Source organism: Antrostomus carolinensis, unplaced genomic scaffold, assembly GCF_000700745.2.
Source record: "Antrostomus carolinensis isolate BGI_N321 unplaced genomic scaffold, ASM70074v2 scaffold11047, whole genome shotgun sequence".
NCBI classification, from domain to species: domain Eukaryota; kingdom Metazoa; phylum Chordata; class Aves; order Caprimulgiformes; family Caprimulgidae; genus Antrostomus; species Antrostomus carolinensis.
In genome coordinates this window covers 11,551-31,270 of record NW_010329487.1, presented here as the reverse complement: position 1 = coordinate 31,270, position 19,720 = coordinate 11,551, and the positions used below count along the sequence as shown (strand labels likewise).

Below are 19,720 nucleotides of genomic sequence, written 5' to 3'. Positions count from 1 at the left end.
CAGGAAAAACTGACATTCTACCTCTTAAATTTAAAGTAATTCTAGATTTCATGTAAGTGACAGAAAGAAAAGAGAAGGTTGCAACAGGAGTCAGGGGTAATAGGCTACTCATCTATTTGCAGCAAATATCCAGATTATCTGTTTCACAAATATGTTCAAACCCAAGCACGCACTCACTGACCAAGCAGTTCCCTACTAGGGATTTCCTGTTCAACACTGCAATAAAATGGTATTTATAGCCATATATTGGAATTTTCTCTCTCCCCCTTATTTTCTATTATGTTTTTCTTTTCCCAGAGATAACTTCAGTGATTTCTTTCAAGAGTTGTCTTGTTTCCTTTGTGTCATATTCTTTCTTACCAATAGATGAATCGGAGGTGTTCCTGTGTTACAAGATGAGGCAGGCGACTTTTTTCAAAATATTTACCCTGGAGACCAAGGGAATCAATTCATATGATATTAAAAACAATAGTCAGTAATGTGATATCTACAAGAAATCCTGAGAAATAATTAAAGAAATTCAGCAAGCTTCCTCCAAGGGAGGTGAAGTGTCCTGAGATCAGGGACATTCCCATTACTAATACATTAAAGGCGAAGATGAAAACAGAAGCATTGTCCTACAAATGCAGACACTGTTTGCATCAGACTGTTTCCAAAATGTTTCCAAAATAACTTTATTCTTGTAACCAAATGTTGAGGGCCATTCTTTGCTATTGTTACACTAAATCAGATGAAAACAGAGTAACATTTGACTACAAGTACAGAGGAAAATGAGTTAAGTATGCATTAGAACATCTTCAGGAACACTGGCACCAGTAATGAATAACAAAATACATTTACTATCCAGATGAACATACAGCACTCTGCAGCACACTTTTACAGGTCAATGGGTTTTCTATAGAGCTAGTACTGAGAAATATTTCTAAAGTACCTTCTCAAATACGCTTGTCTAAGTCTATATGTCCAACTGCACAAGTAAGCTGTCAGGCCATAAATAAAGCAGACTACTTGGCAAGCTATTTATTTATTTCCTCAGACACTGCTTATACTGTTGCATTTCCTTTTAAAGTGCTAGATCTGTAAAGGTATTTCAGGTTATGGACGTGAGGAAGCAATACGCAAAGTATCAACTGTTAAATTGGCTGTTTTCTTCTTTTAATGGCAGTCACAGTCTTCATAGACCTTACAAAGTTTTAAAGCTTGAAAAAAGACTGATGCTTGGTTTGAGGGTCTCGAGGAGGTCTGATACCACGTGTGCATAAAGAATCAGTGAATACCATTTTCAGCAACTGCAAATTCCAGATACAATCCCTACACTCTTCTATTTTTACTGCTGTCATAACTGAAGCCTTATTGACTAATAAGTGCAGAACTTCAAATATTTTCAGAGGCTTAAAAATAGTACAATTTTAAATATAAGTAACTGCAAGAGACACTACCAGCTGCATGATGCAAAAAACAAGAACTAAGGAAAATCTGTTCAAGCTAGAAAAATGTAAGATGGGAATGATCTCAGTAAGCAAGGAGGCTGAAAAAATTACTAATCCACACAGACACTTCAGATCAATGTATCAAAACTTGGAAATGGTAAGATTCAGGCTTTCATGGAAACCAGAAGGGTCTTAATTGAGCAGGCTGCTAGTACGTCCAGATATATACCAATATATGTCAAATAAAGTCAGTCTTCGGGTATATGAAATGTCACATAATCAAATACTAAGCAATTCCAAGAGTAAACTTGTAAATAATGCAAACTATAGAGCATGTTAGCCTAGGAAGCCAAATTACAAGCAGTTTCACTTGGAAATGCTGATTAGAGCAAAATGTCAGGCACAAAGCACGTAAAGAAAATGTGTGCTATAGTAATCAAGTCTAAAGATGACAAAGATGGATACATGCAGTTTTGTTCAAATCCTCAAAGAAAAGCTGCAATCACTTGGCCAGCTGGAGACAAATATATTTTCCTGGCTACCCAGGCTATCCAAAGAACAAGCACTAAATCTCTCACAACTCAGACTCCAGTTCACCTTCACAATTGAAAGCCTTATGCCTTCAAATCAAACTGCATTTACCAATCCAGCTAATTTCTAAAACTGCTGTGCCTTCTGCCCAAAACCACCATTGTCTTCAGTGAAACTAAAGCACATGTCAGTTAGCTTTCCAGCTCCCTGTCTTTTTTAGATACTGGGAAAACAAAGAACGTTCAACAAACAGACGAATAAAAAACTGTTAGTAGAGCATCTCTGGAGACTTCCCAAGGAACAGTTAGCATGGAAGGTACAGACGAAACAGGGACTATGGAATAACCTACATCTAACGCTGAAGAAGTGAAAACACAGTAGAACAATTAAGACTCTTTCCTGAGTTCTGAACTGCAATCTTCCATCTTTTATAAAGCCTTCATTTCCAACTAGAAATAAACACTGATCCTTGTTACTTTTCTGTCCCCTTCACCTATCATTCTTTACTCTTCATTAGAGCTTCTATACAATGGGATAAAACACACCTTCAACCATACTTTCATTAATAGTTTAATTGTACACAGTGTTGAGAGGGAATCTAATCTTACAGAGCATACATACTTAAGCTAAATTACTTTTGAGGTTTATTTTTTTCATCTTCTTCCTGCTACCCCTGCTGTGAGATCAATTTTGTAATTTCCTGTTCCAATGTCTAGCAGCAATACCTCCAAAGCTAGCTTCTCTAGATGTCAAAGTACCTATTTTCAGAGAAATAAAGGAAAGAAACAGGGAAAAAAAAAAAACAAAACACTCCCTACCAATATGCAGATACTTAAGCAATATCCACATTCTCCACTGCTCCTTCTGTCCTTATGCCTCCCAGTATCACTTTTGCTGCATGGTAAACCAAGTCTCTGATTCAATTTACTTCTGTATTCCACAAAATTAAACAGAATCTGGAACAAGCAGAAAGGGAAGGAGGAGTGAGATATGCCTAAGTCAGCACTGCTGCCAGAAATAATGCATGTCAAAGTACATCCCTAAGACATCTAGAACATTGGAGAATGAATAAATAATATGTCTGGATTCTAGGCTGCCTTTCAGAAAAGCAATATCTTTCTCAAAGCCTCTTTACCCTCAGTGTAATATTAAATCTAACTTATGGGATACCTGAAAACAGACTATAACAACAGTTGTCTTAAAAAAAGCTAATTAAAAAACCCCAAACAAACAATAAAACAAAACAAAACAAAAAATCCCACCACAAAAAACCCCCCCAAACCACATGATTTTCCAACAAGATCATCTACATTTCAGTGTAATATGACTCGGCTTTCAGGAAAATGCCTTACCAAAAACTAACAACTATTTCATGACATTAGTGACAAACATTTTAATGGAAAAGTCAGCAAATTTAATTTGTGTATTTCAAGATGTCTGTAGCATTACTTCCTAAAATTAGAAATTCTAAACCAGTAACATAGCTAAAGCAGTTTTGCAAGCTACACTTGCTTATCCTAATAGAAAAAAGCTCTGCTCAATGTTCCAGAAAGGGAGGAGAGCCCAGCTAGACAGCACATTCACCAACAATGTGTCTCAGGAGTTTAATTCTTGGTCCACTGCATGTAAGCGAGACAAACATCTAATCCTGTACTGATTGAAGATTCTGCTAATAGCTCAGTTTCCAGTTCAACAAGATAATTAAGCATGTGAGTATTTCCACTCACTTGTACAGCACTAGTCAAATTTAAAATTATTTGTTATCGGAAATTTTAGGTCTCTGGGGCTTTCTTTTTTATTTGTTCAACGGGCACTATTTTTTTTTTAATAGGAGTGGGCAGGGGGAGTGAGTGAGCAGCTGTGTTTGGCTGTCAGCCCAGTGAACCCACCACAACACTGAAAGTAGCTCCCAGATCTCAAATTCCTTTTGTTTTTGTCCCCTATTTTATTCACAAAGCCTTACTATATCCCTAGCTACTGTACAGGAATTTTACAAATGTTGAAAAATCAAACTAATACGAATGGAAAAAAAGAGCTTTACATTAAGGAATTGTTTTCCATAGTATTCTAATTTAAATCTAGACTATACAGAATCTAGACACTTAAACCATGAGAAACATATCTAACGTGCATGAAAACAACTGTGCAATCTGAAAAGGTCATTAGGGAAATACATTCTGAACTGAATTAAGTTAAAAAGATATGTCTTACTATTTCTAAAGTCAAAAAGCCACCCAAAACTAACCAAACCAATCACAGTAAGCAAGAAACTGTTTCATATTCACCCAAAAGCCCATTTGCTAAATTGCATCAAGGGAGAAAATATAATCACAGTGAACTGATTATGCAATTATGAAATGATTATGTTGCCTTTTCTCTCTTGTTACAATTTGGTAAATGTATGTTTATGCAAATGTTAAGCAAAATTCCACAGGTAATGCAAGTTACACTGGTTTTTGTACCTTTAATGGAAGTATCATCAAAAAAACAAAAGTCATGAATGCACATTTAATGCCTTACTATAGCAGATTATTTCAAATATACATGACTGTGAGAAGGAATAAACTGTCTAGATCATTACTATCACATCTTAGTAAATTTGTGCTTGTTTTAATTTATGTGTATGGTACATAAAAAGCTGAAATTCACAAGTCTGCTGTAAACTTAATAGTAACAGCAAAAGAAGACCAGAAAAGCAGAGGCGAGAGGATGAGCTGGTTTTTGGGTGGGTTTGGGGTTGGTTTTTTTGTTTGTTTGCTTGGGTTTTTTTACTCGTAAGAAATACACAAAATTGGTTTTGTTAATAAGTGTATTTCCAAGGGGAAATGGGTTTAAACTGAAAGAGGGTAGGTTTAGATTAGATATTAGGAAGAAGTTTTTCACTGTGAGGGTGGTCAGACACTGGAACAGGTTGCCCAAGGAAGTTGTGGATGCTCCTCCCTGGAAGTGTTCAAGGCCAGGCTGGATGAGGCTTTGAGCAGCCTGGTCTAGTGGAAGGTGTCCCTGCTCATGGCAGGGGGGTTGGAACTGGATGATCTTTAAGGTCCCTTCCAATCCAAACCATTCTATGATTCTATCTGGTCTGCAGGCAGACTTAAATGCCTATTTTCTTCACCTCTTTGCTTCTAAAAGCACAGATTTGTAAAGTCCTAAAACAGACATAAAAACTATTTAATACAGACACCACAGAATAGTATGTATGAAATATAGTAAAGTATTTTGAAAGAACTGAAAAGCACACTTTACACCTTCAAGTTCTGCTCTAAAAGAAAGAGGAAAATAATCTGGCAGAGAGTTCTCAGGATAACTATTTTGCACTATCCTCCTTTCCAAATACCATTAATAAAGATTTGGTTTTTGCTCACAAGCCTTTCTTTCCTGTACTAATTAAAACCACTTTATAGACTAGTCAGGCAATGCTTAAACACCTTCCAGCTGAACTGTCATCTTCTTCACTTCATCCCTTTCCTTGGACAGCCCTTATTTAAATTGATACAACATAATACAAGAACTATGAAGCATTAAGGGTTTTTATAAAGTAGATTCTAATTCACAGTACAATTGTGTTCTTACATGATCTTAACACAACACATGGAGCAATCGGTTACAATGGTTTAAACAGTAGTTTGAATCTTTGCCCAGAAAGCAGGAAGCTTTATTCACTGTCCTCCCCTAGGATATAAGCTCAGATGGGTGAAGGGTACAGTCAAGTTAGTGCATTATTTAGATGGTGATCACCATTAGAAAACAACTCACAGAGCATAAAGTTGATCTTGATCGACTCAGACTGTTATTAGACTGTTATTAGAAACCTCACAACTGGTCACTGCATTAAATATTTCATTATTCAACCTCAGCTAGAGGAAGCCCCAGGCTAATCTTGCTGAGATCAAATTGCTATTTAAAACTAGCATTAGATCATGTAAGTATTCTAAGATACTTCAAAGTACCTGTCCCATGCAGACTTCCAAATTCCAAATACAACAGGCAAGCTTATACTGATTATACCAGACAGTAACAAAGCAGTTAACCTACATCTGTACAAATAATTTTATTTAGCAAAAAGCCAAATATTACGTCCATTTATTTTTTCCCAATGACTTGCATCAACATGTAGCATTCAGTATTTAAGTCTGTGTTTTAGTAATTTATTTCTCAATGATCCACCTAACCTCAACTTGCTTCAAAAGTAATAAATCACATTAACATCAGACCTCTGCTCAGGACTGAAGCTTGATGGACTTTATCGAAAGAAGTCTTGTAAATACCAGAAAACTTCTATGCCTAGTAGTAAACTACCAAGCACTGTGATCCCACTGTACAATGTGCTGGTCAGCAGAACTATGTCAATACCAGCAACTTGCTCTGTAATTATCAGTTCTAAGTAAAATTTTAAGTTGCAACTACTTAGCTAACCAATAAATATGTTTGTATTACAATTTAAAACTAAAGAAGAGAAAGCTTTTGTATTCTACTTGTCTTTCAGTTTATAATATAGAAGACAAGCTTGGAATCCAGACATTATACACTTTTAAACCCCTAACAAGCAAAAACATAGCTTTATTTTAAATATTTTGGCCAGACTTCACTAACGCTAATTAGAAAGATATGGATTCTGAATTGTAAAATGATTCCTCATGTGCTTAGTAACACCTTGAATGGGGCTGTGCAAGGTTTAAAAGCCATTCTTATTTACATTCTCCCTCAGGCAAAAATCACTCTTTAGGAAATGCCAGAAAGCAACTGTAATTGAACATTGGAGTTGTTAAACAGTTGTATTTCCATAATTTAAAAAAGCAAAACAAAAATAATAGGAGGATATGGAAACCTTAAAGGTACAAAGGGGCATGGGATACATGAAGAAAACCTTTCTCGGGGAAGAAATCTGATATGCCAGAGCAGTGGTGTAAGAAACACCTCAGAAAAGGGAGAATGCTGCATGTACAGAACTTCAGGGATAAAAGGTTCAACCCAATACAGTAACTCAAGCTCATCTATGCTTCCAATACTCAAACATAATGCTAACAGTCGGTCAATGGCAATTACTTCTCTCTCATCAACCCTCCTCACTTGAGAATTAGGCTGGGTAAGGTAGCATTTCTCCCTTGCTAATCAGTGTTTAACCATTTTAACAGACACGTGAACTCTATATTTAAAGATCACTCTCAAAGGAAGTTTAGCAATTATAAACACTTTGCTATAGCAAAAGATCATAAGCTATTCTTAAAAGACTTTTGATCAACAAAATGGAGCCTGGGAAACCAGTCGTGAAAAGTTCATTTTGACATCTAGCAAAATGTAATTATTTTTTGCCAATAAATGAAAACAAAGAGGAGAAAAAATTATGCTCATCTATACAAGTATCTGCAGAATCGTAACAGATGACAGAGCTTGCAGAATCTAAAACCCTATGTTGCTCAAAAAATCTGCAATTTTACTGTGATGTCGTCTCATGTACTTTATAGAAATTGAGGAACATCACCTGAGCTTGGAGGGAAAGAAAAACTGAAGTGAAAGGTCATATTTTCCATTGTACTGATTCTGAAAGTAGTATTTAAGAATTTTGGTTCAGTGATACCCATGTTCAGTTTGTGATGCATCTGTAACACTTAAAGAACCATAAAAAAAATATTTCATATGTGTGGCACTTTTTCCAAGAATGCCATCTACAAATTTGAATTCAAAACCTGATGCATGAGCTAAGACTTCAATGACAGAAGTTAAAGCATTGTTATGACAAAAAATTTAACCATAAAACCATTTGTCAGGAAATACAGCTTCATTTCTAAATATATCCTCAAAAATCAATGTCACTTAAAAAGCCAACTTAAAACTTCTGTTGCAATCTATAACATTAAGTCAAGAGAGTGCCCTCACTGGTAACACAAAGCACCGACTTCAGGAGAACAGGGGTAAGTTGCATTGTCCGCAAACCTTTTCCAGATTTTGGAAAGCAGGAGAGAATCTGTTGCTAGACATTTGCTAGTATTTGTAATGTTTTTCCTGTTATTTATTAATAAAGCTTTATTAATTAATTCCTACTGTATTTGGACATTTCTGACTAGTGAATCTAGTCAGACAGCCCACATGCGCATCCCCTGCCTGTGAAGCCTCTCTAAACTCACCCCAGTCCACTCAAATCAGTAGTTAGCAATAAAATTGCCTGAGTGTATCTGAGCACCCAATCCAGAGCACAATGGGCATGAACGAGGCTGTTCCTTCATCCAAGAGACTCTGCTTCTGCTCCAGCCTAGAGCTCATGTCAAACCTTGAGGGATGTCAGTGTAAATGGGTCCACGAGGCAAAGCTCCTGCAGTCCCTGCCAAGGAGCACTACCTTTGGCAGATGGGAAGATCAGGCCCATGAGGCAGAGAATTGCTCAAACCAAGATAGCAAAATCCGTCCGGGAACATGAATCAGAGCCCTTTTATGAAGGCGGGGCACCAGATCTCTAAACACTTCACTTCATCTAGCGTGGTAACACTGATTGCCAACCACCACCAGCTCAGTTCTCACGTGGATTTATAACAGCACATTTGGAAAGGCTAACTCATATCACCAGGGGATTAAATGCTCTTGAATTAGTATTCCAGAAACATGATAATCAAACTTGATTACTGCCACTGAGATACATTAATATAGAGGAGCCAGAGCAGAAAAAAGGAACAATTAAATTATTATAAAGGCTATCCCAGTAGAAAAGGTTTGAAGTCTCCAAAATCAAAGTAATGTCAACTAGTTACAGTAATGGGGTTGTTGAAAGTTCAATTACATTTTTAAGATTTTTCATGAATTAAAAGTTTTGCTTCTTAATTGGGAAAAAATTACAAACTTATTATTATTATTGCTATTTCTTCCCTTTTTAAGTAATAGGGCTTTTGTTCACCAAAATTAAAATGTCTAGATTACCCATTTTATAATTTTAAACTAAAGATGTTTAAATGAAATTGGAGACTATCCAAAAAAATTACTTGAACTATTTGCTTCAGTTGAGTAAAATAAAGCTTTTCTGCTGGGTAGCCTGGATGAAGGAAAATGACTTGCAGACAGATTTGGTTAATCCACCCTTGATTTTTTTCTATGTCTAGATACTCAAAAAAGGGTAAATAGTAACTAAAAAAATATTTCTATTTCACTATCAATCTAAATTCTGAATTAAACTGGAGTTAAGCACGATAAATACACCAATGCAAACCTACAGTTACACAGAACTGGCCACACAGGATATTCATTCAATCACTTCATTATCTTGACTAACTGTGGCCGAGATTTACTTTTCCTACTTTGTGAAGACATGAACAATTAGCATCAGAGGGAATAAAAATTGAATTTCCACCTGACATGACTGAAATATAGTGGCAGTACAGCAGGAAAGCTGAATAGCCTGATTTTTCCTCTAATCAAGATCAGAGTCTTTGTACAGAAAGAATCTGGTTAAGGGTATTCATATAAAAAATTCAGATTAGCAAAAGCTGCAGATCAAAGCCCTCATCATCCCCTGCCTCCAAAATTAAATATAGAAATGCTCCTATTTTCCATTTAAAACTCCTCTTTGCCAAGGTGGTGTTACTTCATAGTTTGCTATTCCCATCTGCAACATGTCAGACATATCAATTAGGTACCATAAAAACACTCTACTCCCATCAGTGTGTCTTGCAGGCAGCAGCTGGGAACAAGTGACACTCCAAGTTACGAGTGGATACAAACATAAATAGCACCTCCCTGGAGATCTATATGTGGACCCTAAAGCATCCCAGGAATCAGGTTCCCAGACTCTGAACTTTAGCTGTGCACGGCTGCTGTCATTATGAAAAGAACTCTTTGGCTCAGCTACCGTTGTCATGGAAACAGCAACTTTGATTTTTAGATCTTTGGTATACGCGATATTTCAGCCATATGTTGCGTGCATTTAAGTTCTCTACACATTCCTCCTCTTTAAAACCAAAGGAAGCAAGAGAAATGGAATTATTCCAAAGTTCAAGTAAATACACGCAATGTACTTCTCAACATGGAGAAACACGCTTGCAGTCCACAATAACCACAAATTTAAGCTCCTACAAGCATACTTGATCTGCGTTTTTCCCTCTGTCCCAAACAGTTCCATTTGTGATGAGACTGCACTTGAAATATTCTGTTTTTCTGCTAAAGCCATGAGACGGGTTTGAGCCTGCTTCTTAACACAGCAAACTGCTTGTCGGGCGTTACTCCTGCACTGACAATCTCCGAGAGAGGTACCAGTACTGATCATACCGCTGGGCAGGAAACAAGCTCTCCAATACCCCAATCGCTTGTCTGTCTCTCTCCAAACTGGGACCAGCATGGTACTTCCCAGCAGCTCAGGAGGCACAGTAAATAGAGTCTTGGCCTGACAGCATGCTGCTGGTATAGTAAGCATCATATACACATGCTCTTCTAAAAAATACGCCCAATATCCAGTGATGTACAAGACTGAGCTATGGTCTTGATCCCAGAACAACAAAAAACAAAGATAGCAAAATACTGCTTAGCTTTTAAAAACCAATTAAATAAACAAAGCAGTGCATCTGCTCACACACGTGGCGTTACAACCATGACTGCCTGTGTTTCCATATTTTCAGCTTTAAAAAAAAAAAAGAACAGAACTACTAGAGCTGTTCTACCCCCTTCATCATCCAAAAATTCTGGATAGGCAACCAGAGAGATCTGTCACCCAGGGTGCTCAAAACAGAGTCCCAACCTCAGTCTGAGGAAAGAGCACTCTTAATAATATTTCTTTGTAAAACAAGAGATCACTCTACAAGAAGTTGGCGATCATTTTCTCAGCTACTTTCAAACTCTTCACTTCAGAAGCCAGTAACACAAATACCCGACCAATGGCTCGGAAAGTTTGCATCCAAAGAAACAAAAATAAATTTAGGAAAAACAGGTGAATACTAAAGGTCAGTATGGGCAAGATCCTTTGCAACAGTTGATTTGAAACAGTACTGCAGCTAACTCACAGCTTCCTAGATTAAACACAAATCCCACTCTCACAATATGTATATACATATATATTTGAACTCTAAAGAGATGTCCTTGTTTTATTTTGCACATTTTCATTAATGAGGCTCAGTTCTAATTAAAACTATATAAACAAACCAGACCCAGAGGACTCTGGTCTTTTGAACTCCAACGCTATTAGGAAGCATTCAGCATACTCCTCAATTAAGGCTTTTTCACTCTAGATTTCTTCCTTCCCACTCCTGGGGATAAGTAAGTAAATGGATCAATCAATGGTGAAGAAAAAGACAAGACAGCAAGTTACTTTGCCATGGGAACAACTCTTAAAATTCAAAATAGATCACTTTCTCCTATTTAAATATAAATGCAGTGTAAAGCAGCTGCTACAATGAATGACATGTTCTCAATGTAGAGCCACTACCACAAGGGTTTCCAACCTCTTATGTGTGACAATATCAGCTACGGAACAGAAATACAAGCTACAAACCACTTCATCTCCAGCTTAAGCACATCGCAAACAGAAATCAGAACACTCAGGCAGGAAAGTAACTGTTGCTTTCCTCTCAAGCAGAAGAAATTAAATTCCAAATATTTAAGGTAGTCAAACAGCAGAAGTACCACTTGTCAATTATGAAATCCAAAGAGCCTAACTACTTTCTCAAGGAAAAAACGGGGAAACAGTTTTCCTCAAGGAAAAACAAACAAACAAAAATATACCTGAGAGATAAAAGTTTAAGTGAGCTGCTTTCTCTTTCACTGTACTATTACAAGTAATAAAGAAGAAACACGTTATCTTAAGTTCTGTTATTTATTCCACCAACACACTCAGAATGCAATCCATCACTCATCCTTAAACATGTTCTATCATGTTTCATACTGTCAGAACACTGAAAATCTATGCAGTGTTTCAAATAAATACTAAATTCACACACATTTAAACACTCTCCAAATGCTATTTAGACCTTTAAAATTAAGATCTGGAGGGTTTTGCCTGATTTGCTTTCTCTAAAGAAATCCTACTGAATCCCCGAGTATCATGGGGACAAACCCGAAACTAGCTCAAAGATAAAAGCAGCACAGTTGCACAAATACGGTTCCATGCAAGCTCACCTGTAGTGTTTTGGACTGGAACTAGAAACTCCACATTACATATACTCACAGCATTTGATAGATGGTAGATGATAGATTTATGTATCAGTAAAATAAATCGGTAAATACTGCAAGTATCAACTCTTCGAAGGAGTTTGGGGAAGCTTTAGCTATTCTAGTTTTAGCTACACTCCATACTATAAAAGCTCTGTATTTTGATTTACAAACTAAGTTGCTAGCATCTAGCAAATAAATTGAAATTGAATATTTGTTGTCATTTTTAGCTTGGAGATAATATGATAAATTCTCTGCTTTCAATTTCATATAATGCTGCTGTTATCAGAGTTCTATTTACTATTTGATTTCAGCAAAAACTGAGAAATGTCAGAGCACGGCATCTGTTAGCACAACCAGCCACTTAAGCCATCTCTGCAGCTGAGGAATGCTGCCAACCAACCGCACACACAAACGCAGCCACAGATGGGGCAGGAGGGCAGAACAGAACAAAAACAAGGAGTGGTGGCAGGGGGAGGCTGCTACTGAAACACTGCACAGTACTTCTGTCCACAATTTAAAGTGGTTGGTGGAAAACTAGAGAGGGTGCAGAAGTGGCATAAAAATGATTCAAGGATCAGAAAGCTACCTTACCATGAGACGCTTGGGGAATTCAATGTGTTTAGATTTTTAGAGCGACTGAGAAGCAAGATGATTACAGGATGCAAGTACATTCACAGGGAAAAATACCACAGGGTGGAGGGGAGTACAGAGAACATAACAAGATCCAGTAGCCGTAACATGAGACCAACCATGTCGAGATTTTAAGAAACTGAGGTCTTATTTTGAAATAGTAAAAGGCTCCAAAGGTCACTTATAAATGAGGAAAAGAAACGCTCCATTTCTTGATGATATCTTCAAAGCAAGATTGGATCCTCTCCTGGAAGAAATGGAATTAGCAAAACTTTTGCTAGGTACCACTTGAAATTTAAGTGACTAATGACAAACAAAAGGTCAATCTAAGTCTTTAATTGCCTTCTGAAGAGGCAAAAGCTATGAATCTACACAATGCTGAAGAACTGTCAGCCAAGCCCTCGCATGAAAAGGATGAATAGGATGCATTAAGGACACATGGTATTTAAGAGAACTGGCCGAGTGCACACATTACCTAACGGGCTTTACTGGTTCAGAGCAAAGCTCCAATGTAATCTTTCTGACAAAGGCCAATAGATGTCTGGAGAAGACATACAACCAGGCCAAGCACATGGTCATATCTCCCTGATGTATTTACCATTGTCAACCTCCTTGCAACTTAGTAGATCAATGGTTTTTTTCCACTCCTAGTTTATCTAAGCATTTCAATAATCATTATATGCTGCAGCATTGTGTTCTACAGTTCACCAATTTGCTTCAGTATTTTTGAAGCTATCAACCAATAGTTTATTTTTGATCCTATCCTACACCCATATAATAAGCATTCCTTGCTCACTTTTTCCATACTACTCATGATTTTACAGGGTCCTACCTTTCATTTCCTAATGTGTTTTCCCAAGTCTGATGAGCCTTGGTCTACTTAATCATTCCCTATATGAGAGATGCTTTGTTCCCTTGATTATCCTCACCAGTTACGTATCCTTTCCAACTCTGATACAACCTTTTCCAAGATGAAGGGCAAGAAAGGACAACGCAGTAGAATTGCTGTATCCAATGGGGAAAAAAAACCCCAAAACCAAAAAACAACTCATGTGGTTCTTTATTTGTTTTTAATGGCTGCCAGCGTGCTACATGTTTTTTTGACCACTGCTGAGGATTGATCTGATGTTTTCACATAGCTAACTTCTGTAACTCCAAGATCTCCTTCCTCAGTGAGGACAGCTAATTCAGAATCTAACATGTAAATTTGGGATTGTTTTTCTCCAAATACACTTAAGTGTTACAAAATTGAGTTTCACCTGCCATCATTCAGTCACCTGGTATTGAAAGATTCTTCCCCTGAATAGCTCATTATCATCAAACTGCCATCCCACAATGCACAGCAATCTCTAAAACAAACAGAAAAGTGCATATCACAAGTTCAAACCATGAATTAATGCTCAGTAAAAAAAAATAAAAGTAACAGTTCTAATAACAATCCTCAAAAGATTCAGACTTCTTTTTCAGCTAATTAACAGGACAGAAAGGCTTTTAAAAAACATTACAAATCTCATTCAGCTACCATTCAGCCCTCCCTCTAAAGCATTAGAAGGAGCAGGAATCAGATGTAAAGGAGGAGATACCTGCAGAGGTCACACCATGTGGTTATTTTTTAAAAGCCCACACAGGTCCCAGCACTCAATGAATTAATCTCCACTATTCCAAAATACAGTAAAGCCATTTTCAAGCAATAGAGCTTATTAATTTGGGGTTGTTTTTTTTTTAAACAGACCTATTCAAAATGTAAGTTTACAGATATATATGCATATACACTCAAATAAAATACAAAAGCATTCCCTGGGTACTACTGTATCCAGTGTGACTATATGAGAAATTTAAGAAATCTAATTGCAGAAGGACACTCTAGATTAATCACTTTTACTATTGACAACTGTCCTCTTACAAGACACCAAAACCCACAGATTTAAACCAACCCTACTATGTGGCTTTATCAGAGACTGGCAAGGCAACTGTTGGTTTTTTGGGTTTTGGTTTTTGTTTTTTTACTGTTGAAACTGCAGCCTCAAAAAGTTTTGCTATTTAATATAAAAAGTAATCGTACAATGTTGAGACCATAAAGTTTCATTTTGCATGAGGTAACACTGTCCTCCCTAAGTGAAAGTGCTGTGAAGCCATAAAATAACAATTTCTCATGTGATGAACATGAGAACAGCACAACAGGAATAGGGAAGGGGAGAAACAGCAAATTTACTCTCTAATTCCTATCTCATTTCAGTAAATCGGTGCCTAACATGCCTTTATGATTTCTGTGCAACAATACATCTGCTTAGTGTTTTATGTTCTCTTGATAACACGGCTTTCTGCAAGAATTTGTATTACACCAGAGTGCATCATCCTGAATTCATTTTGTTCCTAACCATTTGTGACATTATTAACCAACTGGTTTTCCTGTGCATTGGATAAGAACAAACATTTTGGACACTTAAAGTTTTCAAAACTTTAAACTGTATGTTTTATAATGGGTTTGTTTGTTGTTTCATTTGAGGCCCATTTTCCTGGCAAAATTTCACTATAGTAGGATTTAAAAACATGGTTCATGCAGACATGTCTACAGTTAAATGATTTGTTGATTTAATGTTACATTTATATTGTGTGGTTTCCAAAACAGAAAAATCTGTTCAGAGACTGTAAATTTAATAGGTTCAGTTTAAGTTACTTAGACCTATTGGGTTCCCATTCTTCCCTAAAGCCAAGCTTGCACAGACTCTTGACAGCCTTCAGTTGTCTACCCTCACCCTGCAGATTGCTATGTCAAAAAACACAGTCATTCTGTTATTGCATATACAGTGCCATAAGTTTGAATGGCCAGGCTAAATTAGCTTATTTGTTCCTCTCAGACTTACATAACTCATCTTTAGTTCCACTGAGAGATTACAAATACATTGCCATATTCTGAACCAACAGGCTTATGACACTGGAGGTAAAATAACATGTGAGACTGGAAAGCACCAATAATTCTACAGTTATTCTGACCTTCTGTACTTCCTGTTTCCAAAAACAGACTTCAAAAAAAATCACCATAAGCCCTGATGTATATTTTCTTAAGAATTTTCTTCCCCCTTTTTTTCAGAGAGAGGGAAAAGTTATCTCATTAGTAAGTTCTACACTTTTTAAACTTACCACATTTTTAGAGTAACATTTTTAGCTGTTGCCTTGCAACAACAGCTAATATAGTTACCATGGAGAATAATTAATATGCAGTAGCTTTTAAATTAATCATCTGGCAAAGGGGACAGAAGGAGAAACTATCTTGTCCCTTGTAATGAGGGAGATTACAAGTTTTCTTGTATTTATCACTAATTGAGAAACTTAAAGTTGCAAGAAGTGCAACAAGAAGTGTGTTGATTAGTTGGCCTGTGATAAGTGGAACACCAGGCCAAAAAGGAAACACAAAAATCTGTATGCATACAGAGGTTACTCAACATCTCTTGTCTCTCATTACTTTAGTCTGGAGCAAGCTGGTGGCATGCTTCCATGAAGCACAACTAAGGAATCACGTCTGCAGAGGTCTGGTATCCATTCACAGGGACATCAGTGAAGTATTCCATCTGCAGTATCTCATAAGGATTTTTAAAGACGTCCCTCACTGACTGTTGCACAAATTCCAGTAACAGAAATACTACAGCAAGTTTTCCACAGCAGGGACATATATTGTCATTAGAGAAGGAACACCTAAAATATGAGCAATTTCAGCTCTGTGGTTCAGATCAATATAGCAAGTCTTCAAGGAAGGAATAAAACTCCTTGAAAGCTACATTTCAACTTTGCAGATGGGGGTGGAGGAGAGGATAAAAAAATAAGAAAAAAAAAATCCCCAAACAATAAATGAGAGGTTGTTCTCCAGAATGTTATGAAATGTTATCATCTTACAAGCAGTTTTACATGTTTTTTCTGTTACCAGCATCATTTACAGTATGCTGTTCTCCTTAGCTGATTTTATTTAACTTACTGCTGAGTAAGTGGTATTCAAGCTGCTCACAGAAGAAACCACGGAAGTGTCAAAGCAGGTTAAATTCTTGAAGCAGCCAGTAAGCTCCTGAGGCCAACAGACTACTCTTTATTTAAGGAATAGAATAGTAAACATAACACATTTGTCCATATACACATTAAACATAGGAAAGTCTTTAATAGCATGATTTTATTACGAGGTACTGTGCAGAAATTACATACTGTCCCTGAAACAGTCATCAGTCTTCTAAACATACACTCTCTCCTCTGAAACGTTAGTTTAATTCAAAGTAATCTAAAAAGTAACTAACTCCATAAAGGTCTTATTTCAATCCCTACTGAACATAGTTATTTAAATAATGAACAATCCACATGGACTAATAACTAAAAATACTTCAGGAAATCCTTTAACCCCAACTATAAAGATTCTCTCAGCACTGAGATGGGTACCAGCCTCCGAGGGAAGAAATTGCTCTATATTCTGTGTGATGTATAATGGAACAAATAACACAGAAAGAAGAGAAGACCCATAAACCTCTGTTGTGTAGTAACTTCAGAGTAACACACATCATGAACAGACTGATGCTTAAACCTACATCATAAATGCAGCACTTCAGAAACATGTGTGAGCTGTGGAACAAACACCTGGGCAGAAACATGTGTAGAGAAGACAAGTTCGTACCTTCAAGAGGGGCTGCAGGAGCCTGAGTGAACATGCTGGCTCATTCAAATCTAACTAGGTTTTGGCTCTAAATAGGGTAAGGGAGACTAAGCAGTTCTCTGTCAGGCAACACAAGGATATCAATATGGTTCTCTATCTATAGCAGTATTTCTCAAATTTGTATGAAGAAATGCCAAGTTTAAACTCTAGTATAAATACAAACAGTGGCTTTTTGTACATATACAAGTTTATAATGTCACATGCCAGCAATATACCTGTGAAGGGCATGGATCAAACCAATAGACTGTATCATTTCTGTATTAGGGTGGTCCCCATGGATATTTTTAAAATTACTTTCCATCTGAAATACAAAGATTTTTTCATTTATTTCCCCCACCTCACCTAGACCGCTCAGCTATATCCTTGGGACTCCACAGACAGAGGGAGCAGAGGCAGAAGTGTTACTAAGTTTTTCCGTGCTTGATGGCCATTAGTGGCCCACACCATCAGTACTAACCTCCCCCCATCCTGTCATCTCCTGTTTTGCCACAAATCATCACAAGACCCTACACCCCAACCCTCCCCCTGCTTCAAGTGCGGACTCTTTAAAAGATGTGGGAAAATTACTTTCCCCAACAGACTTTTTTTTATTTGATTGTTACTCCATGTTACAGAGCTGCACTTTATAGTCTGTAAAAGTTGTTCTGTTCAGTCAGTGGTTCACAAATTAACCTGTAAAATGGCAAAAAGCTCAATAAAAACGTTCCTCATTCTATCATTGTAGCTAAGGCTCACAGAGCATCAAAGGGAAAATTTCCACAAAACACACAAACAAGGAAAGCCACATGCACTTTGCCAGTCCACTGGCCAGACCACTCAAGGCAAGAGATCTTAAACTTCCATTAGAAAATGCCACTCCAGCAGCTGCCACTAGTAAATGTTCTGCTTGGATGCTCATGTAAAAAAAAAAAAAAAAAAAAAAAAAAAAATCAATCAATGCCCCTCTAAAAACAAAAACCCAAAAAACCAAACCTCTCCCAAACCCAATAGTTACTTCCATGCCAAAACAAAGTTTAGCTCTTCAGCTATCAATCATGAAAGACAGTGTCACTGCATAGTTTTATTCCAACTATTATAAAATAAAAAATACTAGCAACAAGACTGCCACTAGAATTGTTAATATGAGTCTACCACATAAAATTCTCAAGTAGAAGTTACACAGAAATTTTCTGGTCAAAGCAATCCCTTTAGTAAAAAAAAAATAAAATCCAAAGCACTCTAAATTCACCTGAAATAAACCCGCATTTCAAACAAACAAAGAACCCCAAAAATCAAATTGAGAATGCTAAGCATCTGGTTAATGCTTTAACTACTACCCTACACAAATTTGTGTCTGGTTCTAGTTTGGAAACACAACTATTTCATTTAACAAGCATTCTGTGACAGATGGTGGAGGTTACAGTCACAGAATGATTAATAAGTACTAAGTTCAATTTAGATCAGACTATCATATTAAAAAAAAAAAGGAATCAAAGCATAACTAATTTTTACATTTTTAAAATCAGTACTCCTGTCAAGGCAGCACAGTACAATAAAACATAACACTAATGTGTAATTAATTGCAGCTCAGTCATAGTTTGGAAAAGTGTCAACTGTCGCTTGTTTTCTAAAGAAACCGTTAAGAGAAAAACAGCCACCATTATCCCAGAATACTCTTGGCAACTAATTCACATGTTCTCTGACATATGCTAACAGTTCTTGAATGATACACCTCCAAAAACTTTGCATTTGGTAATAATTTAAGTGCCATACTTTTCAAGGAATGTTGTGATATTTTTAGCTAATTTTGACCTTCAAACAGGAAGCACTGATAAACTTACGAAAATAATTATCCTCAAATCATTACATTCTTTCTGTCTACAAACTGCCTAAAACAAGGAATCTTTGCTCTGAAACCAAACCACTCAAGACCTGTCTAAGGGTCTCCCTGGGACAAGACAAGGATACTCACCCGATCCATCAGCATACAGTATGTTCTCATGTTCCATCTTGTACAACCTGCAGTTGCTTAGCATCTTATCATCATAAAATGCTGTATATTAAATAACACAGGAAAATTATGAAGAGTGCTACTGAAACTACAGAAGACAGCAAGTTTAGCCAAGTTCAAAATCAACGCACTTCTGATCCTTAAATATCACGGGGTTTTTAGCACCTCAAATTCCTTGTAACAAAGGTTTTGATCAAGTGAAAAAGAACGATCCCTTTCTATGGTTTTATGTCTGTACTTGGTTAACCCTTATCAGCTGGTAAAGCTTTAAACCACCTGGCAGTTCTGCCTGATATGTATTTGTGAGGTCTAGACATTTCTCTA

The 19,720-nt window shown here is 36.8% G+C and overlaps 1 protein-coding gene across 1 annotated transcript in view; it reads right to left on the bottom strand.

Moving 5' to 3' along the window:
- Positions 1 to 19,394, bottom strand: part of HS2ST1 (heparan sulfate 2-O-sulfotransferase 1) — a 63,390-nt gene extending 43,996 nt beyond the window's left edge. The window contains exon 1 of the mRNA XM_029086105.1: positions 19,358 to 19,394. Coding sequence (XP_028941938.1) covers positions 19,358 to 19,394 — 37 coding nt within the window. The remainder of the gene's footprint in view (positions 1 to 19,357) is intronic.
- Between the last annotated feature and the right edge of the window lie 326 nt (positions 19,395 to 19,720).